Genomic DNA, 26787 nt, shown 5'->3' on the forward strand with positions numbered 1-26787 from the left:
AAGCCTCTCCCACCTGAGCAACAGCATCCTTCCCTGCCTGGCCTTCCTGCTCCCAGAGAAAGCTCTTTTACAGAGCAGGACTGGTCATCAATTGCTACCTGAAACCCTCTAAATGATATCTCCCACCTAGGATTCTTGGGACAAAGACAAAAGTTCTCCCTCCAGTTTCATCAGCCCTGCACACCAGGGGTTTCCTCTCAATCTGGATTCCAGACACACAGACTGCTTTCAGTTCTGCAAACATAATCCCTCCTTCCCCAGACCCTCAGCTCCTGCTGTTCTCGCTGCCTGAGGGGTGGAGGGCGTGCAGGATGGAGGGTGCCCCGCCAAAGGAAGTGGTGCAGGGGACACAATAAGACTGGAGGAGGTTGCAGTCGGGTTGGGAAGGGTCTCTAATGCAGTGGGGCTGGCTGGGGTGGGGTCTGGCTGTGGGTGACCAGGAAGTTCGGCTGCCTCCCACTCCAGGGACCTTTCTGTCTGAGCTGGAACACGGCTGGGCCCAGGGCCCACCCGGGCCTGGGGGCTTGGAGTGGGCATTGGGAAGGGCAACCCAGGGTGAAACATCCATCCCCAGAAGAGCTCCCCAGGCACTGTCACTGCTCTGGTGAGAGGGTGACATGAGACACAGCTCCAGACTGAATGTAGCAGAGGCCTGGGCTGGCTTGGCAGAAAGGGCCTGGCCTGGGATGGGACACCCTGAGGTGGGCAGACCCTACCACTCATTCAGTCCCCAATTGGCTGAGAAGCCATGCAGTTTTAAACCAGTTATCTTGAGGTCAGTATTCACATCTGTGGAATGGGAAGCAGGGTCCAGCCAGATGGAGCATGTAAAGAGGCATCAGCATGGTGGTTTCTGGTCCTCCTGAGACACCTATCTTTGTCCTGCTGCTCCCACTGATGACCAAGTCCAGGGGGTTGGAAGAAAGGCAGGAAGACCTCCCCAGCCAGAATTCTGCCCCCTCTTCCAACACATAGTCAGGGGGTCTCTCGAAAGAGGCCAAGACTAGGCAGACTGTTGTCTCCCCAGTCCCACGTCATCCTGGCTGGGTCTGTCCCTGCCTACGGCCTTTGATAGCTCTCTGAGCTTTCAAGGATAGCAGCAGAGCTCCATGGCGAGGTGTGTGCAGCCGGCACTGGCCTGGGGCTGTTCCCCATCTTGCCAGCATCCCCTTCCACCTCACCCCACAGCACGGCTTCCCTTCACCCTGCTGAACTCAGTGCAGTGTCCTGGCTCTAGGCCTAGCATCCTTACCCTCCTTTTCCACTGGGCGAACTTCTTTTAGTTCTTCAAAACTCAATCCCAACCCAGCCCCCCCCACGCCACTCCCAGGAAGCCTCCCCCGCTGCTCCTCAGGCTGGGCAAGTTGTCTACCTCTGGGCTTCTTGTGGCACCCACTTGTTCTCTGGGTGGCAGCTCTGTCAGGTGCCCAAGGAACCTGCAGCACTCTGCTGGGGCTTGGCCCAAGTAGGTGCTGGAAAGCACGCGGTGAACAAAACAAAGATGGGCGTGGACCTCCTTCCAGTGGTTCACAGCGCATGGCTGTCAGGTGCTGGCTGGGCCAGAAAGCCACCCAGGAGCCCCCTGCAGGGGCACCAGTTCACAGCCCAGCCCAGGGGCCAGTGTTTTGTCCCAGTACGTCTGAGCAAGCCCACAGCGAGTCCGATGGAGCCCCTGATGCTACTCCCTGATCTCGCTGAGCTCATCTCTGAGCCTCTGAGAGTGATCCTCACAAAGTGACTCAGTCCAGGGCCCCTGCCGGCCACCAGGCTTGATGGGGAGGCAGCAACGCAGGAAAGTGTCCCTGAGTGTCGGAGAACCTGCTGCTGGAAACCCCTTCCTCCCACCAGCTTCTCCTCTACCCTCCTATAAAGACTCACTCAGAAAACACCCTGTATAACTCAAGAGCTGGGAAAAGAATGTTTTCCATGCCTGGTTTGCGCCCTCTTAGCAAGTTAAAATGAACTCATTCTCTGCTTTGCCCTGGCGGCCAGAAAGCTCGAAGCAAAGCTTCCCGCTGCTGCAGCTTCCTACTGCTGCAGCTTCCCCTACTGAATCAGGGTCTCTGATTCAACTCTCCTCCTCTTGCCTCTTCTCTCCTTTTCATTCTCATATATATATATATTTTCTGTTTTATTCTCTTTATATACCTTTTATTTGTAAGCCAAATACTCGTGTCATTTTTGAAGAAGTAGGTGAAATAATTATAAATATTTTGAAAGTATGCTTTGCCTGTGCAGGAATTGGGTGGGATGTTTGGGGTGTCTAACCCTAGGCCTGGACAGAAGCCCCTCAATGACCCAGGCTCCTGGGAACAGACCTTGCTTCCCTCCTGGGACTCTGTCTCTCTGGTCTTCTACTGCCAGCTTCTCTGCCAAGGCAGTGAGAAGACAGGCCTGTTTCTGAGCACAGATGTGAACACCAAACTGTATCCTGCAAATCCTACTGCAAAAGGGCCCCACAGGTGGCTGAGAATGTTGGGAGTTGGCCTGTAACGAACTTCTACCCAGGTCACCCTTTTATTCTTTGCATGGACCCTGTGTCACCATAAAGCAGAATGAACCCTGTTCCCCAGAGTGTTCTCTGGCTCCATGGCCCCAGCAAAAGCAATATTTTAACAGTTCCAATCACTCTAAATCATAGTTTCCCTGCCTGTAAAGTGAAGGGATAGGACTGAACGCTCTCTGTGGGCCTTACTGGCCATAGGCCTTTGAGTGGCTGATGGTGGATGATTCTAATGGTACACGACGCTACATGTCCAGGACATAACCTTGATGCTTGGGGATTTGGCCAGATGAAACCAGAGATGCCCACTCCCTGGGCTCACACCATCTCTCTTTACTTTATTGAGTGCAAACACCTCTCCCTACGATGTTCCAGGACCCAGAGTGGCCCTGTGGTCACTGGGCGGCAACCATCTGCACACACAGGGCAGCGGAAGGGGGTGGTGGGTGTAGCTCCTTCCAGAACTACAGCTCCACAGACCAGCAGGAAATCTCTTTGCCTGGGGGACTCTCTTGATAATCCAGCTTGAGCTCTCTGGGATGGACAGACAGACAGATGGCCAGCATGTGTCAGGTGTGGTAGGAAGAGAGGGAGACAGCTGGGGATAGGGATGTGAAAGGTGGAGGGTCTCAGGGCCTCTGAGACTTCCTTCCAGCGCAGGTCACCCAAGGGGACCCAGTGATATGTGGTCCCTAGGGTCCAGGAATTCAGGGAGAGTTTCCCAGTGGTCTCTGGGCTAATGTGTTTCCTGTGGGTCTGAGTTGACCATCCTTTGTGGGGTGACTGAAAGCTGGGTCAGACTTGTCTGACCTGACACCTGACTGACTGGTTCCCGGCGAGGGACAGAGGAGCGGGGGTCCCAGAGCCTAGCTCCCAGCCCCAACCCGTGGCTGGGCTCAGTGGAGAGTTGTACTGAGTCACCTGGTGGCAGAGTAGTCACGCCCCTGGACCTTCAGTGTTCGCTTGCGGTCATCTGCTGTGTCCAGGGGCCCCCAGAGCACGTCCTGGTAAAACTGGCCTGAGATACAAAGGGTGGGTCAGAGAAGAAAAAAGACAGAGGGAGGCTGGGTTCACAGGAAGAGGCGACTTCTGAGGGTTTCCCAAGCCTGGGCCACGTACCAAGGGTCCCGCTGACGTGGCTGGAGAAGCGGTCAGTGTCCTGCAGGAGGAGCCGGAGCCCCTTTCCGGGGCCGTCCCAGAACAGCAGGCCGATGGTCACCCTGTCTGGTCTGCTGAGCAGCAGGAGCCCCGCCTTGTCCATGGTCACCTTGAGGCTGTGGGCAAAGCCGTGTCCTGAGCAGGAAGGGAGGCCTGGAGATGCCCACCGGGGACCTGGGGTGGCCATGGGTGGGGGCTGCCCTTCTGTCCTCAGGATCTCCTAGCGTGGCCTTCCAGGCGAGGGCCCTCAGTCTTGTGGGCTCCAGTTTCCTCAGTCATCTGGGAACCTGGGACCAATGCTAACTCACTGACACCTGGTTATCCTGGCATTGTGTATAAACTAAAATGGTTCCCCTCCCTCTGGCTTTCTTAGATTTGATTTCTCACAAATTAGTTTTATATGACTTAGGGGTTCATGGACACATTTCCTCTGTCCCTTTTGTTCTTTTGGCCAGTGCCACTTTCTTCTGATGATTAGTGTTTAATTGTGTGTTTTAAGATCTAGAAGGGCAAGTCCCTCCGGAATGACTTCCTTTTTTACTTAGAATAATCTCTGGAGTTATTACTGTTTTCATTTTCTCAGGAACGTTGCATGTTGAATAAACCCCTGCTGTGACTCTGAGGTTATTTTCAATGGAATCGCCCTAAACTTACACTGTCTTCTTAACACAGTTCAATGTAAAAGGTATGGTCTATTTTTCTTTACGTGGATCTTCTGAGCTCATGAAAGTATGTGAATGTTCAAGCACCACGACTGATAGGAATCCTTTATTTCATCTTCTAGTGTGTTTGTCCAAAGCACAGAAATGCTATTGATCTTTCTGCATCTACCAGATAACAGGAGACTTTAAGATCTTTTATAAAACTGGGAGCTTTTAAAGGGGAGCCCCTCAGATTCCCGAGGTCTGTACTCACTTACCAAGTGGGAACCAGTTTCTCTGGAGGGGCTGACAGAGGAAGTGGACAAGGCTCTCTGTACTCAGCATGGGCGGAAAGTCCAGAGGACACTGCTCGAAGAGGGCCTGGGTCCTTGGACTCTTTCCCCCCAGCTCATGACTCCCAGAGCTGGACACAGCTCTTCCAGGCTCCACAGAGAGGCAGCCCCACAAGGAGAAGTTGCAATCCACCTCTGCTACCCTCTAGCTGCCTGGTATTGATGTCAGTGGGACTTGTCTCTCGTCAGAGCTTCAACGCTAAGAATGATATTCCTAACCTCCCCTGGTGGACAGTGCCCTTCAGTCTCTCATCATCATGGTTACCTTATCATGTAGAGGGCACACCTTCCTGTGTGCCCAGTGGGCACTGCACTGTCTATGGGCAAAGTGCTCCCTGACCACATGCTCTCATGAGACCGGCGTCTCAGCCCTCCGGCTGAGGGCTCAGATGATTAGCCCTAGTTAGGGATGAGGGGGTAGAACACCCTGCCTATGGTCACTCAGGGTCAGCAGCAGAGCAGCTCCAGACCACGCTGTCCCCTGCACCAGACAGTGACCTGGGTTAGGTGTGAGCACAGCCGGGTCCCCAGGTCAAACCCTGGCACCCTCTAAAGCTGGAGGGGGACGTGAAGGACTCTCACATCGCTGCCCCTCCTGTGGGTGTGGCTCACTGCAGAAAACTCATGCCCAGCCCAAAAAAGGGGAAAGTGGCCACCGCCTAATGCTCACCCGGGCATCACTGAGTACAGTGTTTCCTTCCACTTGTATGCAGAATTTCTTTGGTTTCGAGTAATAACCACATGCTCAGGGGACGCATGGACCTGCAGCTGGGGGTTCTTGAAGGTCACCTCAATCCACGAGAAGCAGGCCTTCGCTGTCTCATAGTGGCCAGTCACCTCAACCCCTGAGAGGGCCAGGAGCAGAGAGGTCAAAGCTGTGGCTCCAGCTGGGCACTGGCCTGAACAGGAGGTTCCCCCCCGCTCCTCCTCCTCTTCACCCACTCACCTGCTGGTCCCCTTCCTTGCCTCCCCTCACGCTGTCGGCCTGCTTCCCACCATCTTTCCACTCAGCCCTTGGGTACCCTTGGCTTTGGAGGGGCCCCCGGTCTTCAGTGATGGCCACCTTCAGATGGCCAGATCAGCTCCACCTTCCGGGGGCTGGAGGGCAGGTCTGGCCAGTGCACCTCCCTCCTCCACACCTTTTCCAGCTCCACCAGTCTCCCTCAGGGCTCTGTGCTTCTGCTTCCCCCTTTCTCGGCCTCACAGACCCCCACTTCTCCACCAAGGCCCCGTCACCCCCATATAACCCCAAGCAGCCCTACGTCTTGGCCGTCGGACAGCTCTTGTCTCCTCTCCTGGGCTTATCTCCACTACATTTTGGGCGCTGACTACAGGCTGTGCCCAGGTGTCTCCTCACCCTGAAGTATGGCAGTACCTAGGGGCAAGCCCACCTCTGGTCACCTTGGGGTGTAGGTCATTCAGGCCCACATAAGTGGTGCCCAGTGAGAGGTCATGGGGCAGACGTATGAGTACAAGTGTCAGAGCTCGGGCGGCGCCTGCCTGGGACGCCGGCTGCCTGGGAGTCTGTGGGTAGGTGTCCCAGTTTCTGAGGTAGGAAGCTGAGCAGTGCTCTGTGACTAGATTTCTTTGGGTGGATAACTGGTAATGCACCTCTCACCTTGGTCAGGGTCCGACAGCAGGTTCACTAGCTCCTGAGGGCGCCGGAAGTCCACACAGAGCTGGTCCACGCTCTGCCCAGGCAGTGGCAGGATGACAGAAGGAGCCTGGACGGGAGCTGGGACAGCAGGTGTGTTCTGGGGGCAGGTAAAAATGGGTAGGGGCGAGGATGGGGAGGGAGGCTAAGATGGGGTGGCACTTACCGAAGGGTAGGGCTGTCAGGGTTGTTCCTGAAATAAGAAAAAGTCTTGGTTTAGGCAGCCTTTTCCTGGGGAGGGGCAGGGTTGAGGAATGGAAAAGCCAACGGGTGTTCAGGGTTCCCTCTCCATCAGGAAACCTATGTGACGGGTTCAGAGAGCTCCCCGGGCCCTCCCCTTCCAGGTCTCTCTGCCATAGGGCCAGAATCTACTGCAGCTTGGGAGCACCTCTGATTCTGGAATCCGTGTCGTAAGATGCTCCACCAGGACCTGAGGTAGGTGACGGTGCAGAAGCAGGCGTGAGTGCAGGAACAGAAAGGGAGAAGGCAGTCAGGATTCGAAGCAAATGGCAAGCCCTCCAGCCATCACTGCTACCTGCCACCCACCAAGCTCCAACTCCACGAACCCTGCCACAAACACACACCCAGTCTAGAACTACTTTTGCAAAGAGATTTTTCCAACCAGAAGAGCATGCTGTCAGGGAAAAAACTAAGGAGATGGGGTCCAGCCTGGCCCTGCAGCTGTGTCTGAGTCTAGGTTTGGAGATCAGAAAACAGCTCAAAGGACTACTCTTGGCTTTGGGAATGGAGGAAACCTTCCTTTTCTAGAATGTTCCATCCCTAGTGAGCCAGCCTCCAGAGTGTAACGAATTCAATTCAGTAAAAATAAAGGACGTGCTATTTAACGTCATGTGCTGTGCTGTGCTTAGTCGCTTAGCGGCATCCGACTCTGCGACCCTCTGGACTGTAGCCCGCCAGGCTCCTCTGTCTATGGGGATTATCCAGGCAAGAATACTGGAGTGGGTTGCCATGCCCTCCTCAAGGGGATCTTCCCAACTCAGGGATTATACCCAGGTCTCCCACATTGCAGGTGGATTCTTTGCCATCTGGGCCACTAGGGAAACCCAAGAATACTGGAGTGAGTAGTCTATCCCTTCTCCAGGGGATCTTCCCAACCCAGGAATCAAACTGGGGTCTCCTGCACTGCAGGCAGCTGAGCTACCTGGGAAGCCCGATTAATGTCATATCTTTCAGCAAACCTCCCTGGTCTCTGCTTAGCCCTGGGCTTGGTGATTTATCTCATCTAACACTATGGGCAGGTTAATCTTGAGGAAACTTGGCCCTCAGAGGGTCAGAAAGTGGCTTACGTAATGTCAGCTCTGGTAGCACCAATCTCGAGGTTGTGCGGTAGAATGGAGGAGGAGGAGCAAAAAAACGTCCAGGTACTCCTAATCTTGGAGGGCTGTTTATCACTTTCAAACCTCCGCCTTTGGCAAAGTTCATACAAACAGTGTTTTCTCAAGCAGAGTCACGGGTCCCCACAGCCTGGGCGCCGGGACTCACCCCAGAAGAGGGACATGGAGGGGGCAGGTGGGTCCCCTCCCCTCCCCTATCACTCAGGGTTGGAATGAAGGGCCCTTCTCGAACTCCTCCCTGCTAGAATATTGGCCCTCCTTCCCCGCTCTGGTAGTGCCCCTCAAACTATCTTTTCCTCTCCAGCCTCTTCTTTTAGAAAAGACAAAGACGGGGTCTGCACTGCTGCCTCCTAATCAAAAACAACTGGATTTGAGTCCCAGCCCTGCTACCAGGTGGGCGAGTCCAGTAAGTCACTCCCTCTGTCCACAGCCAGAGCAGAGCCCAGTCTGGAGCCGGGATCAACGTTCTGTCAGTATCCCCTTCCTCTACCCTCTCCTCTTTTGCTACCTGTTTTCCTGGATGCTCTGTCCATGGACTGACCAAACCCCATGGGCCTTGGAAATCAGAGAAACTTGAGTTTGCTTCTTGAATGCATGTTTCTGGGACCCCCAGTGTCTCTGTGTCTCTAATGCCCAGGACAGGGCCTGAGTGACAGCCAGTATCTGAATGAACAGGTAACTAAGCGCACCAGCATGCTTGGGCAGACAACACCCCTCCTGAGCAGGGCTGGGTAGGAGAGGCGCTGGCTAGTCGCCATATGGTTGCTGAACCATAGGCCCTGTGTCAACCAAGAGTCACCAAGGCCAGCCTTAGAGGGCATTAGGCTCTTACCTAGGTGGACTCTCTTGTCTCTGCTTTCTGAATAAGACAAAAACAGGGAGAAAGAGAGACCCACTGTCAGGGTGGTTTGGATACATCTGAAGTATTTCTATTTAACCTTGTTTCCCAACCCCAGCACTACACAGGGTACAGTGAACATGCAGCGGCGGGGGGTGGGGTGTGGGAGGGGGTCAGGAGGCCTAGCCTCAGTTTCCTGATCAATGAAACAGGGATGAGTTTTCTGGGAGTCTGCGGGTGGCAGGGGTGGAGTCTTGGTTGGGATGTTGGGGAGGGGCTGGGAGAATGCTGGGTCAGAACTCTGCTGCCACACCCACCATCCTCCACAGGCTTCTCAGCAACCTGAGACTGTTCTTGACCTTCAGGTTTGGTGATCACCATGGACGTGAGGGGGGTGACAAAGCTGTAGCTGAGTGACAAGCTCAGTGCGCGGGCCTCAAGAGCCTGCTTCTCAGCATCTAATGCAGAGACCCTGCAGGTAGAGAAGGCCAGTGGCTCGGCAAGCCCCCAGGTGCTCAGAGTCTCCCTCCCTCCCAGACCCTTCCGGGGTTACCACCACCTCAAGTCTTCCTGCCCAGGCGATGCCTGTGCCAGCTGTGCCAGCCCTGCCAGTGAAGAGCCTGGGGAGGTGCTGAGGCCGTGGGTAGCCACCCTGGGGGCCCCTGGAGGATGCATTCACCCACATTTGCTCAAGCAGTTGCTGGATGGTCAGGTATGCCCAGAGTCTCTCCATGAAGCTGTGGAAGATGTACTTGGGGCCCCGGAACATCTCCTCCTGCTCGGCCACATGGGACTCCATCACAAAGGTGATGTTCTCCCTGTGCTGGAAAGAGGGGCCCAGTGAGGGCAGGAGCAGTCAGGGCGTGATGCCAGCACCTGGCCTGGTGCTACCCAGCCCGCCACGAGAAACCTGGTTGGGGCGGCGTTGGCTGCAAGTAGAGCAAAGGGTACGGAGGATGCTTAGGGGTGTGAGAGGCTCAGTCATAGAGCCTCCAAGGATGATAAGGAGGTGGAGAAAGCATGGAGAAGACTATCCCAGGTGCAAAATAATGGGCGCAGAACCAGGAGCTACCTGAATTTTTTTGCCCTCTCCACACATACAGCTATTTTTTTCTGTTTTTGGCTGTGCCATATGGCACGTGAGATCTTAGTTCCTCAACCAGGGATTGAATCCAGGCCCTTGGCAGTGACAGCATGGAGTCTTAACCACTAGACTGCCAGGGAAGTCCCTCGGATGAATTTTAAATAGACTAATACTCTTGCCCCAAGCAACAAGACCTGTGAAACCTTAGGTCTGGTGTTCGAGCTATTTTTCACAACACATTAACTACATAACTACTAAAAGAAAGACATGTTTGTTTGTGAACTACACTAAGTCACCTTGGTTTCTGCACTTTAAGAACTCCTAGACTCCAGGACAGTATGAGCAGCTGACACACAGAGAGTGTTCACACAGGGCAAAACCTTAATCCCCAATGCAGCCTTATGAGGTGGGTGAGGTTGACTTATTTTCATAGGTACAAAGCAGGAAACTGAGGCACAGGAAGGTTTAGTGCCATGCTCCAGGTCTCACCTCTGGGAGGTGCCAGAGCTGGGTGTGAAGCTGGGCAGGCTCAACATAGGATGTGCTCTGCCTATCCTGACACTTGGCTACTTCTGAGACGAGTCCCTGGGCACCCCCATGCCCACTTGCCTTGCCCACCTGCTCTTCTCCCCACACATGCTGCCTACCTGCCACAAAATCATGAAATATTCCTCTGTCCTTCCACCATCTGACCTCTACCACCTCCCACTTACCCCTCAGTCTCAGCTGAGCCTCCCTCAGAAGCCCTTCCTGAACCCCAGGCCAAGCTGGGGCTTCCAGCTCTGCTTCCCTGACTTCCCGAGTTTATCCAGCCCGCAGCTCCTTGCTTGTTCGACGATTTACCCAGGCTATCTCTCTCATGAGGGCAGTACCCCCAACGCCTGGAGAGGGGCTGTGATTCTCTTTGTGGAATGAGAGGCAGGGAAGGCTCTGCAGGGACAGGATACCACCTGCTGAGCTGGGCTCTTGACGTGGCAGTAGCGGGACCCGCGGCAAACTGGCTGCTCTGCCTGGAGGTCAGACTGCTAATCTGTGAAATGGGAGCAGCCCTCCCTGCCTGACTGCTTGGGTGAGGTCAGGAGGGGATGCCAAGCAGCTGGTGCCCTTGGGAACAGCAGCAGCTGTACTGGTTGACCGTTATGTGCCTACCACGTGCCAGTGCTACGCAGGCGCCCTCAGAAAATTACATCATCTCATTAATCTCCACCGGGAGCCAACACAGTGGGGCTGTGTCACCCACAGGTGGCAGAGGGCACACTGTAACTTGCTCAAGGTCAAAGGGCTGGAGCCGGCAGGGCTGGGGTTTGAGGCCAGCCCCTCTGACTGCCTGCCCCAGCTGCCCTTCCCCTCCAGAATGGCCAGCCACACTTACCAGCTGCCCCCGGACTTGGGCTGAGAGCATGTCAGGGCTGTGGTCCTGGAGCTTCCCAGCCACTACCAACTCGGAGCCCTTGAAGAACACCCGGAAGGTGTCCTGCGTGACTGACTCCACAGCATTGCTCGGGTACTCAAAGGCCACTGACATCATCAGTGGGTTGGCCACCTCCTGGTAAAAGTCCTGCAGGGCAGGGAGGGTTTCATGAGGGCCGGGCTAGGGTCTGCCCACCTGGCTATGCCATCCCTTGCTCACACAGCCCAGTCAGGGTGTGTGGGCACCTGCAGCTGCAGGGCGGAGTCTGAGTCCTCATAGATGCGCCGGGCCAGGCCGCCGTTTTCTAGTGCCATCTTCTCCAGGAAGGTGTAGCTGACATCAAAGCCGAAGCCCAGGCAGAAGAGACTATGCTGGCCATTTACAGCTTTTCGCACGTTCTCCTGGATTTTCGAAGGGTCGGTCTCCCCTGGACCCAGTGGTTTTGGAAAGGGGTGAGAAAACGGTGATTGGCTCAATGGATATTTCTGGAATCTCAGAGCCAAAGAGGCCTGAAAGACCCTTCTCCCTGCCCCAGGTTCCACAGCACGCCAGGCTGAAACCCAGCTTCTCCTGGGCAGTGCGCCAGGGGGGCGCTGGCAGTGCCTCACCTGCAGTGGGGTCGCCATCAGTGAGGAGGATGATGAGGGTGATGCTCCCTGCAGGCAACAGCTCCTCCCGGTTGGCTTTCTCCAGCAGCTGCACGGCCATCAGCATCACATCATTTATATTGGTCCCTGTGGGGCACACACCCTCAGGGGGGCTCCCAGCAGGGTGCCCCAGAAGTGTCTACCATGCAGGGCTGCACAAGCACTCACCTCCCTGGGCCCGGATGCCAGTGGCGTAGCTCTTGGCCTCATTCACGTTCTCAGTCGAGGCTGGCACTAGCAAAGGTTTCCACTTGGTTGCTTCCGCATTGAAGCTGATGAGGTTGAACTGGTCATGGGGACTGAGGTCATCCAGGATCTTGATGAGGGCTTCCCGGGTCTGGGTCAGGGCAAGGGGACACAAGGTGGGTGTCTCAGTGGGGCCTCCCTGGTGGCTCCTATGCCCTTAGACTGCACCTTAAGGCTCACAGCTGGAGTGATGACGTGGGGAATGTTCTAGCAGCAAGACCAACCTCAATCCACGGGAGCCTCTTACCTAGGAAGACGGAGGGCAGGTCTGGTTTGCCTGCTGGACCAGAGCTGATGGTGTTAGACGTCTGCGAGCCTTCAGAACCCCTACCTGGCCCATGGGACCTACCTGCTTTATTTTCCTGCCCATCATGGAGCCGCTCTTGTCGATGACAAAGATCACATTCTTGGGTATTGTGGACAGGCTATCAGGGGCAAAGTAGTGCACAAAGTAGCCATTCTCAATCTGTGACCAGAGTGAGACACACCCAGGTGTAAGAGCTGCAGCTCTGCCCCCAACCAGCCTCCTCACCCCCAAGCCTGGGGTTCTGCTGCACTCTTTATCCCAGCTCCTTCCAGCCCTATTCCACCATGAACCTCCTCAGATTCTTGCCATACTGCTTGGCTTGATCCAGCGCCTCCCTTACAAAGGCTTCCCTGCTTAGACCTGGCCCACCAGAACTCTACCCTTACTTTACCTATTTAATTATTTGAGGTAGCTTATACTAAAAGGCTCAGACATAGTATACCTGAGATCCATCAAAGAAGTGAAGACTCCAAAAACAAGGCCCATCAAAAAGGTAAAAGGGAAGCACAATGTGGCCAGAAAATTATGTGAGAGAAGCTACTGCGATTGAGCATAAAAGTGAACTGTGAACCTCTTGGCAGCCAGGGCAACAAGGGAAACCCCACCCAATATCTCTTCAGCACAGATGAACTTTTCTTCCCCTCTGGAAGGGAACAGTTTCAGCAACAACATAACTAAACTGCCTGTGTTCTATCTATGCAATACCTGGTGCACTGATAACCAGGGGTGGTTATTCTGTCTTTTTTGCAAGAACACCCAGGCTCAGGTCCTTGAGGGTGAATGGACTTTTTGGTGGCTCAGCTCTTGCCTGGAGCCCACATACCTGAATGGAACCCCCAGAGACAGGCCGGTCCACATCATAGCGGACAATGAAGTTGCCGTCTAGGACCGTGTCCTGCTTCTCCGGAGACTTTTGTTGCTGTGACAGTGTTGGCTTGAATCGGACGTGAGCCTGGAAAAATGACCTGGCTGAAGTTGGAAGGAGCAGCAAGGTGGTATTAATAACACCCCTCATTCCTATGTGAAGAGAGAATTCCAGGAGGCAGTCTTGGGTCAAGTTCCAGGAGACTTTCTCTCAGGCTGAGCTGTCGGCCAGATGACCTCCATATAGGGGAGGGGGTGTGAGTGAATCTCCTGTTCATACTTTTGTACAAGCAGAGGCTGGGCCCAGGATGTGTGTGGTCCAGCCAGCCCCTCCTCCCTACCTGGTCTGGGGACCCTTACATCAGTCTTCTCTCCTGAGCTCAGGGTTCAAACCAGCACCCACCATCCGTCCCTGGGCCTTGCCCTCCCTGTCTGCCAAATGACAGCATGGACATAGGAACCTCACAAGTCCCTCCAGCTCAGAGATTCTGATCAGCAGTTCCGCTCTCTGGAAGTCCAGCCTCAAGATAGGCCCCTGGGAACCCTCACCCGCAGACCCTAGCAGGCCCACCTTGGTCTTGTTCTGTGAGGTGGTGAGGGCCTCTGCCAGTTCATTGGTCATGAAGGTGCTCTCTGTCTCCAGAAAGCTGATGCCCTGAGGCTCGAACATGTGAATGTCCATCTAGAAGCAAGAAGCGGGTTACTGGGTCTGCTGGGAGCCAGGGCTGGCCCTCACAGGAGGCAGAGGGGGAAGCTGGGTCCGCCCTCGGCAGAGTGAGGTCATCAAGGAGGCCTCTAGAAGAAAGTGGTGCCATGTACCTGCAGGTGTTTGACCAGCTGCTGGGGCCGGACTTTCAGCAGCAGCTCATACACTCCCAGATGACGGGCCAGCAGCTCCTCATACACCAGCTCGAAGGTGACCTTGGCAGCGGGAGCCACACTGACGGACACCTGGAACCGCTCTGTCTTTCTCCCGGTGGCCCTGGGGAAGAGGGCGTCAGATGTGCCCCTCAGACTTGGGGTGGGGGTGGGTATGGCCCCTGCTCAACAGCTGAAGTTGGGGGTAGCCTTGACTCCACCCCCAGAGGGATCCTCCCACCCCCTTGGACTCACGTGACAAGGCCGGCACTCTCGCCCCTGGCCATGGCCGCGCTGTACTGCTCCTGTGCTGCAGCCTTCTCCTTGATGTTACCTGGGTAGGTCACACCATCGATGACCCTGGGGCAGGAAGGAGTGAATTGTGAGAGCCTGGCGGGTGAGGCCCACTGCAATCCCACCTTCTCTGGGACTTACCGTGCCTTCCGACAGAGTGACTCCTATCTTTACCCGAGACCACGCGTCTCTTACACACCTACTGCGGACACAGCTTTGTGTGGGGCCCCGGGGTGGTCAGGGGCTCTGCAGACCTCCATCTACCCTGAGATACGCACTGTGTTGGCTGACATGCCTTTTCCTGAACAATTGGGATGAAGGAGGAGGCAGGGCTGAGCAAGAACCTGGCCTCTCTCCTCCCTTCCTGTCTGGCTCCACATTCCAGTTGCCCCTTCCACCCTACAGACTGTCACCAGAGGAACCAGTCAGCCACCAGCGAGAGCTCTGAGCCTCATTTCACTCAGCCTTGTGTCCAGCTGGGTGGGGCAGGCTGAGGAGGGAGATGCTGGCTCCCAGGCCAGTGGAGACACAGGGCTGAAGGCTCTGACCCCTCTCTCCACGGCTGCCCCTCTTTTTGCCAACAAAGGGCAGGCCACACTGCAGAGAGGCTGGCTCCTGGGGAAGGAGGTTTTGGATGACTGGGAGACGGGGCTCCTTGGCAGGTAGAAACAATCCTAGTGGCCATTTGAGGGACTGAGAGAGAAACGGCAGGCAAACGTAAGTCTGCTCCATCCGGGGGTGGTGTGAAAGTGTAAGAGTCTCCAGGCGGGAGGGGACAGCCAGGATATTGGGACCAGTGTCCCTCCTCCCCACCTTCCTGGTCACAATTTAACCCTGGGCTACAGTGGGGCTGGTGCTGGGCTGCAGGGCTCCTCCTTCCAGATGCCCAACTGGGGCTCCTAGCCAGGTTGGGGAGCAAGGCACACTGCCCTGCCCCCTGCTTCCCTATCTCATGCAGCCGCAGGAGCTGGGCCCAGAGAGGGGTGCATGTTCTGGGCCTTCAGAAGATGAAATGGGCCTGGAACCTTGCAGCTTGCCAGCCACAGCACCCACATGGGAAGTGGGGTGCAGCCTGTGAAGCTTACACTGCAGGTTGGGCCGCACAGGCCTGGCTCCTGGTTAGGAAAAGAAGGGCTGACGGAGTGGGGTGGGCAGAGAGCTAAGGAAGCAACCAGAAGGATCCTGCCCCCATCGCAGGTGTTCAGAGGTCCCAGGGTACATTGGGGACTCTGCCTGAGATGCTAGGCCTCTGCCCCGCCCATCACCCTCCCTGAGTATCTAGGATCAGCCCCTCTCTGGCCTGTTCTCAATCACTGCCTCTCCTGCAGGGCCAGAGACAGAGAGTTCTCTGGCATTCAGCAAACATTGCAAAACTCAATTGGGAAGGGTGGGGGAGGGAAGCAGAGGACAAAGTGACGATCATCACCAGCTAACAGAGTCACCAGCTTACGGAAACCCCAGCAGCCTCCCAACACAGCTTCTGGCTTAGAGAAGAACCATCCTTTGCAGTATCCCACTATGGGGCAGGTAGACCAGCCTGGGTCAGAACTTCTGTGACAAGGAGGTGATCGCCCTCCCTGAGGCATTGCTTCATTGTAGAGGCTTAAGAAGTTAAGAAGTTTTCTGTGTTCTGGGTTTGAATCTGCCTTTTGGTGATTCCCTTCTGCCTGGGCTTGGCCTCAGGATGCCCCAGGTCTGTACTTCTCAAAGGCAAAGACATAAAGAGGCTGTGGTTCTCCATCTGGCACCTGGGCAGAACTCAGGGAAAACAGATGGATGAATAGATGGAGAGACAGAAAGTGGGAGGGACCAACGGAGGGAGGGAGGAAGGGAGAGAGGGATAGATGGACGGAAAGAGGTAGGAATGGGTAGAGGGGTGGAATGAGGGAGGCAGAATGGGAAGCAGGAAGGGATGAAAGGATGGAGGCAGGGAAGGGTCTCTGAGAATGCGTGAAGTTCCTAGAAGCCTCTGGCCTCTGTATTGCCTACAGGTGAAGTGCACACACCTCAAGCTTATATCCTGGCACATCTCACATTAGGAAGAGAACACAGGGGCCATGGTGTCAGACTGCGGGTTGGGGAGGGGAGACCAGGAAGAGTGGAGGAGGGCACCTACATGGAGAAGTTGGTGATGAAGGCTTTCTTGGGCAGCTCCATCTGGAAGGTGGCCTCCCGCACGGCATCAGCCTTGTTGACCACCCGGCTGGTGATGACTGTGTGGGCGAATCGGGAGGAGACCTTAGAGTCCACAGTGAGGCTGTAGATGTCAATGTCATTCTGGACCTGTGAAGGAGGAAAGGGTGGAACTGTTTAATGCTCTTCAAGAGTGAGTCTTGACCTTGGTCCCACACCAAGCCCTGGCCCCCAACCCCAACCGAGCCACAGACCAAGAAGAATCGCATGAAGCATTGTGAACTTTGATCTCAAATCAGAGGCTACTGTGTGTTTCATTCCCCACCCAATAGTGCAGAGACCCTACTGGGCAGGGACCGTCCTGTCAAGTTGGGGCCACAGTGCTCCTTGGAGAAAAAGCAGGCAAGGGGTGGAGCCTGAGCCCCACTGTGTCTGGGAGGGACTTATCCTTGAGGCAGAGATGAGTGGCAACAGCTTCCATGCCATCTTAGTCCTGCCCAGTGAAAGGGCAGTGCACAAGTCCAGTGACTGGGAAAACGGTGCCCACCAGCCTTCTCCCAGGGGCCTGCGGGAGCTGGGAGACTTGGAGGTAGGAAAGGTCCACCTCTAAGCCTGAGCATCTTCTGCTTTGTCCTTTTCTCCACAGCTGTGGGGCTTCCCTTGTTGCTCCATCCATCCCAAGGGGCACTCCCCCAAGCATGTGTATTTTGCCCCAGGTATGCAGTCTCCAAGGAAGGGTATGTGTACATAGGCAGAGCCTACCCGGCTCTTGCCTGCTTGCACGTGGCATACTTGTGTTCAGCACAGAGGTGCACGGCAGGCTGAGTGCCTCGTTTACATGTGAGTGTCTGCCTGGTGCCAGACACTATACTCAGCACTTCATAATATTAAAGGTTTCCTCTTCACCACAAACCTCTGAATAGTCCTATTACTGTAACCTTGTTCTGCTACTGTTCTACAGAGGAGGAACAGACACAGAAAGCATCAATAACTTCTGCGAGGTCAGGCTGACAGGAGGGAGGGGTAAGCTGGGCTCCTGAGGTGCATTCTTACCCACCCTACCTACTGCCGCCCTCCAGGGCAACTTGCTAGGCTGTAGTTCCTCCCTGGGAACTGGGAAATAACAGGATCACCCCTCCCAGTAAATGGGGGATTCTCCAAAGACCCCTTAGGACAGCACCCCTTCTCTGCACACACACTGACCCACGCTCACACAGACCAAGGCTCTCCTTGCCTTCAGTCACTTGCCCCATTCACTCTAGGGTGCACACACACAGGCCCCACAGATGTTACCTTTTGGGCCTTGCTGGTGTGGAGGATGGCCAGCGAGAGCAGGACCAGCACGACGTTGTGGGTGAGGCCAGGGGCTGGGGTCTCCATTCTGGCTGTGGCCGGTCGCTTCTGAACTGTGAGACGAAGTGCGGAATTAGTAACTTGCTTGCTGCCCCGCCCCCGCGGGGGCAGGTTCTGGGAAACTGGGATCTGCAAAGCCAAATACCACAGGGGCCTCAAGATAAGCAGGCAAGCTACAAATGTCCTGTGGACTTTGGCTGGGGATGGGAATCCAGGAGCAGGCTTGGGTGGGAGTTGTGTATGGGCGCCCCTTCTGAAAGGTCCAGAATCTAAGCAAGCCACCGCCACCTCTCACACCAGTTATCCCGCCAAAAAGCTCCCCAGGGCTGGGGGGCACAGCAGTGAACTGGCTGGCTCTCCGTAAGCCCAGCCTTAGAGGAGAGGCATGGCTGGGAAGAGGAGGACCAAAGTATGGTTTCTGGGAAGCAGGGGGCCTGGAAAAAAGGTCAGTGTGACGGGTCAGTGGGACCCAAGGGCACTAAGCAGCCCTCGGGGCACCTGATTGGAGCAAGATCTTCTGGGGCTAAGGCAGGGTGGATATACCTTACTTATGGGAGGAGAGGGGCTAGGCCAAGGGGCCCCCCTTCTCTCTGCTGGAGGGGCACCCAGGATGCTGTTCAGGCCCCATTATTCTAGCCAGGAATCTTGGTGCAGTTCCAGCAAGGCCTCCAAAACACGATCTCCATTTGGCAATACAAACCGAGTCATAAAGATGCCCCATGTTGTGGCCCAGAGATCAGGCTGTGGGGAGTTTCCTGAGAGGGAAGCACAGAGTTCCTGAAGGGGGCGATTCAGGGTGGTGGCGTGTGCACTCAAGTGGCCTATGTGGAGGTCAGTCGTGCCAAGGGAGCCCGTGAATCACTCCTGGAGTGAGGAAGGGCAGAACGCCGATCTGTCAGCAAGTCACCGCCAGGGCAGTGCTGTTGTCATGGGCCCAGGCCACAGGAGGATGGCTGGAGGGCCTGTGGTAGGATTAAGGATGGCTTTTTTCAATTTTTCTGTAATAAAGTTGAAAGACTGTTTTCGTGACAGCAATAAAGCAAATATTAGGGGATGGGGACACAGCTGATGCTTGTCTCCCTGTGGATCTGGGAGAGCTCAGTTCCTGAGTCTTGGGCCACATAAGCGCTAAAGATGGTTCAGAAAAGTGGCCAGGTGCCAAACCCTGGGTCGGAGAAGGAGGACTCAGTGACATTCTTCTGGGGATAGGGGATGAGGGAGGGTGCCATCTTCAGGTCCCACTTGGGACAGTCACAGGGCAGGAAGGGGGCTCCTCCATTAGCCCTGCCTCTGTCAACACCAGTAGCACCTGCCCCAAGGGAAGGGAGCTGGGTCTGTGGCTACAAGTAAACACTCCCTTTCTTTACATGACTTCAGCTGAACCTCTCGGCACATCTGCACCGCCCGCCCCTTGGCTCTGGAAGTGATCGGAATGACATGGGAGAACACAGCCCTTCAGCAATTTGCGGGAAGGGCCTCCCCAAAGGGCCCAGTGGGCAGGCCCAGGCCTGGCCCCACAGAAGGTCTGCTCCCTCGGGCCCAGCCTGAAAAAGCTATATAAGGAGGCAGGGCTGGCTGGGAACATGCGAAAGGCTTTGTGCAGCCCACTCCATCTGCTTAGGGGACGGGTGAGACTTCCTTGCAGACATCGGCCCCAAGCCAGGCACTGTAAGCCCAGGCCCTGCTGGTCTAGCCTGGACTGTCTGGGGTCTTGCTGTCACAGCTGGACAGGCCTCTCTAGTGCCCTGAATCCGACAGCTCCAGGTGCTGAGGGACATTTGAGGCCTGAAGCGGGAAGAATCACACAAAACCTGAGACCCTGGTGTTCTGTGACTCAGGCAGAGCCGTGGGAGTGGCAAGGGGGAGGCTCACTCGGGGTGAGGGGACAGTGGCTCAGGGAGTCGATGGCCACTGGCCGGCGAGGAGCCTCCACCTGGCTGTGTCTTTGAGGGGATGCGAGATGGCAGTGGGCAATGTGAACAAGGGGGAGGGAGATTCGAGGACCCTGAGTTCCATCGAACCTTGGGGTCCCTGGAGGCATCGTGATGGCTTCTGTGAAGGGTGGGGAGAGGGTGAGCCCCAGGCCCCCACCTGCTTCACTCTGAGCACTGTGACCGTGGCCTGCTCTACACAGTAGGGCCCCTTGTCACATACAAGGGGAAATGCGACTCAGAAGAGGAGGGGAGATGGTTTGAAGTCACACAGGTCAGCACCAGGTCTCCACACCTGAGGCTCTCTGTGGCATGTGGCAATGGGCATAACAGCACCTGCATTATCCTCTGGGACTTGCCCAGAGCCAAGACGGGTGGAAAATGTGCCCCACACCCACCCTACCCTCCCTTCCCCTCCCTGGCATTTAGTGGCCATAGCCAGTGACCAACCAACACCTTTCAAATGCTGGGGCCACTTGGGCATTCTCTTTATTGGTGTTTCTCAGGTGTGAGTGCAGAGTCCCTGGGCTGAGGGGCCAGGGCTGTGGGGCAGGGGTGGCATTCCCCAAGGCGGCAGGTGAGAAGGTGTGTTCTGGCATAAAAAAAGAGTTCTTGGAAAAAAAAAACAGTTCTTGGGAAAAGTTCCTGTGTCGCAGTGGTGCCTGTGGTAAGGGGTGGGGTGGCACGCACTTCTCAGCCAAAGACACTCTTGGCGGGTCCAGCTTTGGGCTTTTCAAACACCGTCTCAGCGCCAGTCCGGGCGCGGCTGAACACCGACGGGGCTGTAGAACCAGCTTGCTCTGCGGAAAGGATGGGGAGGAGGTGGGTCAGAGGCAGGCAGTCCTGGAGACAGTAGACAGCTGGGGAGACCCCGTACCCTTGGGGACAGCTGCTCTCTTGTGGGAGGGAGGCGCTGGGCCTGGCAGCAACTTGTGTTTACGAATGCAGGTCCTGTAACATGCATGTGGCTGTCCAAGCTGTCTATCTGTGGTAAGCACCACCCCAAGCCCACAAGCTCTGAACTCTTAGAACAAAGACCCGTGGGACCCTCCTGCCCCCAACCCATCCTCCTTCCCACAGACACACATCTGCGCCCAGGCCCCCATCGTCCTGAGAACACTCACCACATTCCCGCATGACCTGGTAGGTCTTGGACTTGATTTCCTGGTTCTTGGTCAGGTTCCCTCGGGCCCCCTTCAGGTCCTCCTCCTTCACAGGGGGCCGCTTCTTCTTGATGGGGGCTTCCTGAGCGCCAGCCTTGGGGAGCCCAAGCCTCATCTTACAACCTGAGGCCTTGAGGCTGAGGGCCTTTTCCCACCACCATGCCTTGGCCCAGACCCCTCTTCCCTGCTCACTTAACTTCAGCCAGTGCAAGGCATCACTTCTCTTCCAGGAAGCTTTCCTGACTACATGTCATACCCTCTACCCCAGGTCTCCATCCTTTCCCCACAGACCAGGAGCTCCGGGGCCACGGCTGTCATAGCCTCATATCATCTGTCTGCCTGACCTCTCTGAGCCCTGGCCTTCCAGGGGAGGCAGAGCCTTCTGTGTTTATTCCCTGAGCTCAGCTCAAGACGCAGCTGCCAGAGTTGACAGTGTCCACTTCCCCCACCCCAACCCTGCCCCTTGGCACCAGCAGGCCTTGAGCTGGGCCCTCCTACCTGGGACATGGTGGGTGCTGTGGGGAGCTGCTCCCTGGCAGGCAGAGGCTGTGGAAGAGATTTAAGCAGCGCCCAGCCCTCTGGGGCTTATATAGTCCGCTTGCCTGTCCCAGGAAGTCACTCCCCCTCCTCTGACAGCTCCCTGATGATTCAGATCCACGCAGCCGCTGGCTTCAGAGTTTATTCTTGGAGATGATAGGGGCTTCTGAGCACTTCTGCCTGGGGGGCTGCAGTCCTGGAGACAGTAGACAGCTGGGGAGACCCCGTACCCTTGGGGACAGCTGCTCTCTTGTGGGAGGGAGGCGCTGGGCCTGGCAGCAACTTGTGTTTACGAATGCAGGTCCTGTAACATGCATGTGGCTGTCCAAGCTGTCTATCTACGATAGTCCATCCCAGCATGGGGGTGTCCCCGAGGAAAGGGAGGGCCATGGGCCAGGGTGGACAACTCTGAGCTTGTTTTTCTCTCTCTTCTACCCTCTCCCTGGATTCCACAGGAAAGAGACTTTCCAGCTCCACATGGCAGCAGGGAGGAGGCTTCCTGTGTCTGCCGCTGGGGAGCGTGTGCTCACGGCCAGTTTGCTGAGCCATCATAGTGCACTCAGAGCATGGGGCCTGCACCTGGCTCCCAGGTGGAGAAATTGCGGCCAAGGGAAGCCTGGGAGCTGCCCTGTCAACAGTTTTACTGATGCTCCCATTCTCTGTCCAGCTCCCAGTGCGAGTTTATTAGCAGAGGGATAAAGGAAGGGGCAAAGTGCCCAGGAAGGGCTGGGAGGAAACCATGAGGCGAGCTGAAGGAAACAGCACAGAGCCTCTGACTGAGATGAGGTCACTGAAGGGCAACTGGCCCAAGGACATTTAGGTTATGAGAGGGTGGGCAACAGTGAAGCTCACTCCAGTCATAGACAGATGGACAGGGACCCTGAAGGTCACTTAACTCTCCTCTGCTAGTTTCAAACACCCTGTCCTTGAAGGGGAGACCCCCAGGGCACATGGCAGGGCTCTGGGCCTGGGGTGAGGGTAGGAGTGGATGTAGATGTGGACGGGTACTCAGAGTCTGTCCTGTTGGGTCGAACATACCCAGGCTCCTTGTCAGTTTGTGATAGAGCACATTTTTATCCTTGAAGGCTCCAAGCAGACAGAACCAACCAGGCACTGACGTGTGGCTACCTGGAACGCCACTCCATTGCTGTCAGATCTCATCCCACCCTAATTCCCCCTGCCTGGTCTTGGCTCTGGGAGGCCAACGCGAGCCCTGCCAGGTTCCATCTGAGACGAGTGCTGACATGAGGAATGCCTTCAGACAGCCGCCAGCACGAATCCAGGACTCCAAACAGGGGCCAAGAGGCAATGAGGACAGGCCTGGCCTGTGCTGCCGGCTCCCGGTGCTTCAGCTCTGCCTCCACAGCCTGCGTTGCCCAGGGAGGCACCTGCCTTCCAGCCCTGCAGCCTCAGGAACAAGGATGTGGGATGTTCACGCCTTACACCCCATCTCTAAGGCACCACACACTCCTGGGGGTGAGGGAGGCAGAGGAGCTTTCACTCGCATTACCAGGAAAGAAGAAACGGCGTGAGCGTGTTTGTTTTTTTCCCCTCGGCAGGTTTTGGCTCCCACATCCGCCATAAGGAGAGGTCAGATTCATTCTCACTCTGTTTTCTGGGAAGAACTTTCTAACTCACTGGGGACATTTTCTTGACCCCACCAAGCTGTTTCAGCTCCACAGAACACACAACCAACAACCACAAGAGTGATTGTTTCTTTTTTTAGAAACTGTAATAATATGTCAAACTTTATTGTAAACCATTTTACAGTGTAAGTACATCATCTTCCCTTTCACTTCAAAAATGTGTTTCTGTGACTCATAACACCACAAATTGAACCACCTCCACTGGGAGGCCATGGTTTGCTCACATAGATCTGACTCCTAACAAACATCATGAAAAGAGAAACCAAATTAAAACAACCCACCCACCCACTCAGGAGCTCAAAGGCCCTCCCCCAAAGCAAAGCCCCTTGGAGCTACCAATGTTTTGCAGGGTAAAACAGACAGCTTTCTGCTCCTCGCTGGAAGTGTGTGAAACTTCTAAAGGCCAGCCCTGCACCAGGGTGGCTGCTTTGGCTGATGGCAAGTTCCCAGAGTCATCGATGTTCACCTGGCAGCAAAACGGCCAGTGGATTGCCGTCTGGAGGGCAGAGTGCGATGCTGACACCTGCGTCTCCCTCCAGGCTCCTGGGGCAGCCTTCAGTCGGGGACTCTGGGCTGCAGCCTCCAGGCCCACACTGCCGAGGGGAAGAAAGAACTTGAATTTGAACCTTTACATATATTCCCTTTACAGGCATGGTCAACATTAACCTATGACTCCTTGTTGTCAGGAAGAGGCACAAGTTAAAGCTTGAGGCTGGAGGCCACCAGCGTGCCTGAAGGCTAATTAGTGGGACTTCACATGGTAGGCTTTTGGACTGAGCAGACCAAAAAGCCACTGTCGCCGGGGATCTCATCAACATTCCTCCTTGCCACTGACAACATCCACTGGCAGCCAAAGGGAAAACGGGCAATGGTGGTCTCTTTCATTCAGACGGTAGACGTGACAATTCTACTTCATCAAGTTACTTCCATCAGTGACAAGAAACTTGTTCCTGGCCTTGACTTACAAGTTTCCATGAAAGGTGGCATGGCTGAGGTCCAAATTCAGACAAACCAGATGGACAGTGCACAACATCCAGCTGGTGTTCCGTGGCTTCTCAAACATGACGACGCTTGCCCTGGGGCAGGTGAAGGGCTGCACCTCATAAGGCACCTCGGAGCAGCTGGAGAGAAAGCTTACCCCAGGCAGGGAGGCCAGCTGGGAATTAAGTCCTGGCCACGGCCCTCCGTTCCCACTATCTCGGGACAGTATGCCACAGAAAAGCCCTCAGTTACTGCAGGAGGCACCCCTGGGGGATACAAACTGTGTGCGTGTGAGTGTGCACAGAGGGTAAGGCCAAGCATGCCAACGATGCCCTGTATAACTAGACTCTGGTAAATGTCCATGCCCTAGGTAGTCAGCTACCACACAACTGCCGCTCAGAGACTAAACTCATTTGAAAATCAGGATACAGGGAGAAACCACCACTTGTTCACTACCTCTTGGTCCCCAAAACCTACTGCCCAGCAGGCACTGGGACGAGCAGATCATCTGGTATCTGTATAACCCAGTCTCTATCCTTCATAGCCTGTGTGTCTCCTGCCCACTGTTGCTATTTTGGAAACATCAGGATCTGAAGACTGAAAGAAAAGCTCAGATTCTGGGCTCAGTGAGGTGCAGGAAACAGCTGTGACCACAGGTTATTCAAAACGAAAGGCAACCGGAGGACAAAGTAAGGTGAGTCAGCGATGCCTACCACCTACCAGGACCAGAGTCAGGCCTGGTCTTCCCAGTGCAGAGCTGCCCACTAACACAGATGAAGGTTGGAGGGGGAAGAGCATGGGATGAGAACAGGGTGAAGGGAGAGTAGAGATGGGCTGCAATCTCACCTTCCTCTCCTGTGGCCACTGGCACCCACCCAAGCAGAGTCGCCGCCCATGGCAGTTCAGGTCCAGGTTCCTCTGGCCCTCCTGCTTCTGGACTCTTAGAGAATGACAGGCTGAGAAGTCCTCTCCAAAGTTTGTGCCCTTACAACCCACATAGGTGGGACTGCAGGAGGCAGAGGATAGACCCAGGATGCCTGGTTTAAGACTGTGGCTCACATGGTACAATTCAGACCCAACCTGCTTGAGTGAAACACATTGTTATGTAGGTCTAAAAGAAGGTTCTGGGTGGTGCGGGCTCCCTGCACTAGTCTCACTTCTAACTCGTACCTTCACCATGGAGTTCTCTATTCCTAAACTTTCAGGCCAACCTTGGGCTGGAACAAAACACCGGGCTGCTTTGCCTTGCTGCTCCCACAGCAGGCAAGTACCTGGGTCAGCCCATTCCACTGCCGGGCAGCAGACTCCCAAAGCCATGGGGCCTAGGCTCATTCTGAGGAGTGGGGGCCACAAGTTTAGAAAGAAGCACTTCATCCTGCCTGTGGATGAAGACAGCGAGCTCACTCACCTCCACCTGCCCTGCCCTGTGCCCAGCCACCTCGCTGCTCTGGAGGATGTAAACAACAGGATCTCATGGTCAGACAGGCATTCTCAAGACTGCTGCACAAGACAAGTAGACAACACTAAGCTGACAGGCAAAGGGTAGCCTGAGAGGACGCTCCCAGAGGTGGGTCCAGACTCTGGCTCTGAAGCTTGCACCATGGGAGGCGGGGAGGCCAAGACTGCACTTTAAACTTCAGATCTGGAGGTTCTGAAGAGATGCAGGGGACAAACAGGAGTGGCCTTGGAGTCTCAATTTCTCTGGACACAATATCCTCTTATGCTCCCTTTTCAGTCACATTTCACCAAGACTCTAACTTGCCAGCTGAAGTGCCAAGTGCTGCTGGGCCCTGGGCAGAGCCCTTCCTGTTCCACCCTCACAGGCCCTGGATCCACATTCGGACCAGCTGCCTCCTGCTCAGGCCTGACCTCTGCAGAACCACTGGGTTTGCTGATTTCAGATAAAGCCCCACCTCCCTTCCTACTGGAATTATTTACCACATCGGATAGCAGATTACCTAACGATATTCCAAATAAAAAAACTCCCAACTATTTCTTCCCACCAGTTCATGTCCCACGAAAGGCAAACAAACCCATTTCTTTGGGGGTAAAAAAGAGCTTTTAAATACAATAGTATGAAAATATAACTTAAACATATAAAAGTCAACAGCATACGGAAGACTTAAAAATCTATGTTTTGCCCATTAGTCCCATAGGAAATAAACACATACTCAAAAAACATTAACACTGTGACAGCTCATAAAACCAGCCATAGAAATCAATAGTTACAAAAGCCATTTCGAGTAAGAAAGCGTCACGGCTCCAACTTGGTCAATGAGTAACTCAGCCCCCAAACATGTTCCGTCTTCACGCTCCCCTCTGAAGCCCTGGCGAGAGGCTCCACCCACGGTCCACACGCAGGTAAGTCCTCAGCCTCAAGGCCGCATGGCCAGATGCGGGACAGGGCCTCCGGGTCCCTCACACCACCACTTGGGACAACAACACACACACAACGCCTCGCTTGCATATTTGGTCAGTGTTTGTAGTGCAACTGGGTGGGGACCTCCAGCTGCCGCGTGGAGCCAGCAGCCCCCCTCCCCGGGTCACAGTATCTGGGAGCGGCTGAGGCCGCGGGAGGAGCGGAGGTAGAAGACGGGCAGAGAGAGGAGGGGAGGAAAGACGCGGCTGAGTGACCCTCGGCCGACAGGCGGCCGGCCGCGGGCCCCCACCCGACCCTGGCTTGGGAATGCATCATACAGGCAGCCCGAAGCGGTGCTTCTTTTTCTTCGCGGGCTTCAGGGGCGTCAGTCTCCGGAGGTCCTCTTCCACGTCCGACTCCTCCATCTCGTCATCAGCTGAGATCAGGATCTGAGTGGTGGAGAGGCATGGC

The 26787-nt window shown here is 55.4% G+C and overlaps 3 protein-coding genes across 6 annotated transcripts in view; all 3 read right to left on the reverse strand.

Annotated features, from left to right (window-relative positions):
- Positions 1 to 2812: 2812 nt before the first annotated feature.
- ITIH4 (inter-alpha-trypsin inhibitor heavy chain 4) lies at positions 2813 to 17853 on the reverse strand. 4 transcript variants are annotated; one of them, XM_040247180.1, is made up of 23 exons: positions 17640 to 17853; positions 16330 to 16496; positions 14175 to 14279; positions 13881 to 14043; positions 13633 to 13743; positions 13021 to 13149; positions 12240 to 12356; positions 11813 to 11981; positions 11606 to 11731; positions 11243 to 11424; positions 10959 to 11144; positions 9186 to 9325; positions 8820 to 8974; positions 8497 to 8523; positions 8173 to 8220; positions 7617 to 7736; positions 6698 to 6739; positions 6476 to 6502; positions 6274 to 6390; positions 5326 to 5500; positions 3623 to 3777; positions 3425 to 3521; positions 2813 to 3037 (listed from the first exon to the last, which is right to left on the reverse strand). In XM_040247180.1, exons 1-23 carry the CDS (start codon positions 17724 to 17726, stop codon positions 2968 to 2970), a joined length of 2715 nt encoding a protein of 904 aa, XP_040103114.1. In that variant the 5' UTR covers positions 17727 to 17853; the 3' UTR covers positions 2813 to 2967. The 4 variants fall into 4 exon arrangements, with proteins under 4 accessions (XP_040103114.1, XP_040103110.1, XP_040103111.1 ...); XM_040247176.1 differs by lacking the exon at positions 17640 to 17853 and adding an exon at positions 16951 to 17620; XM_040247177.1 differs by lacking the exons at positions 8497 to 8523; positions 17640 to 17853 and adding an exon at positions 16951 to 17620.
- A 2241-nt stretch (positions 17854 to 20094) lies between these two features.
- Positions 20095 to 21680, reverse strand: MUSTN1 (musculoskeletal, embryonic nuclear protein 1). Its single transcript, XM_040247182.1, has 3 exons — positions 21292 to 21680; positions 20755 to 20887; positions 20095 to 20430 (listed from the first exon to the last, which is right to left on the reverse strand). The coding sequence occupies exons 1-3, from the start codon at positions 21298 to 21300 to the stop codon at positions 20324 to 20326; spliced, it is 249 nt and encodes an 82-aa protein (XP_040103116.1). The 5' UTR covers positions 21301 to 21680; the 3' UTR covers positions 20095 to 20323.
- A 1362-nt stretch (positions 21681 to 23042) lies between these two features.
- Positions 23043 to 26787, reverse strand: part of LOC120868379 (store-operated calcium entry regulator STIMATE) — a 54096-nt gene continuing 50351 nt past the window's right edge. Inside the window, exon 8 of the mRNA XM_040247181.1 lies at positions 23043 to 26765. Coding sequence (XP_040103115.1) covers positions 26649 to 26765 — 117 coding nt within the window. The 3' untranslated portion in view covers positions 23043 to 26648. The remainder of the gene's footprint in view (positions 26766 to 26787) is intronic.

This window comes from Oryx dammah, unplaced genomic scaffold (genome assembly GCF_014754425.2).
Source record: "Oryx dammah isolate SB20612 unplaced genomic scaffold, SCBI_Odam_1.1 HiC_scaffold_9, whole genome shotgun sequence".
NCBI lineage: Eukaryota > Metazoa > Chordata > Mammalia > Artiodactyla > Bovidae > Oryx > Oryx dammah.

What these genes read in the sequence shown, in the direction of transcription:
- ITIH4 (XM_040247176.1), bottom strand. Translation starts at nt 17,136, where the DNA reads ATGCCACGTGCAAGCAGGCAAGAGCCGGGTAGGCTCTGCCTATGTACA. An exon ending in GAGAGTGCCGGCCTTGTCAC is followed by an intron (nt 14,044 to 14,174) that starts GTGAGTCCAAGG and finishes CCTCTTCCCCAG; the next exon opens with GGCCACCGGGAGAAAGACAG. An exon ending in GCTGTCGGACCCTGACCAAG is followed by an intron (nt 5,501 to 6,273) that starts GTGAGAGGTGCA and finishes TGGCCCTCTCAG; the next exon opens with GGGTTGAGGTGACTGGCCAC.
- MUSTN1 (XM_040247182.1), bottom strand. An exon ending in CCAGGTCATGCGGGAATGTG is followed by an intron (nt 20,431 to 20,754) that starts GTGAGTGTTCTC and finishes TCCTTTCCGCAG; the next exon opens with AGCAAGCTGGTTCTACAGCC.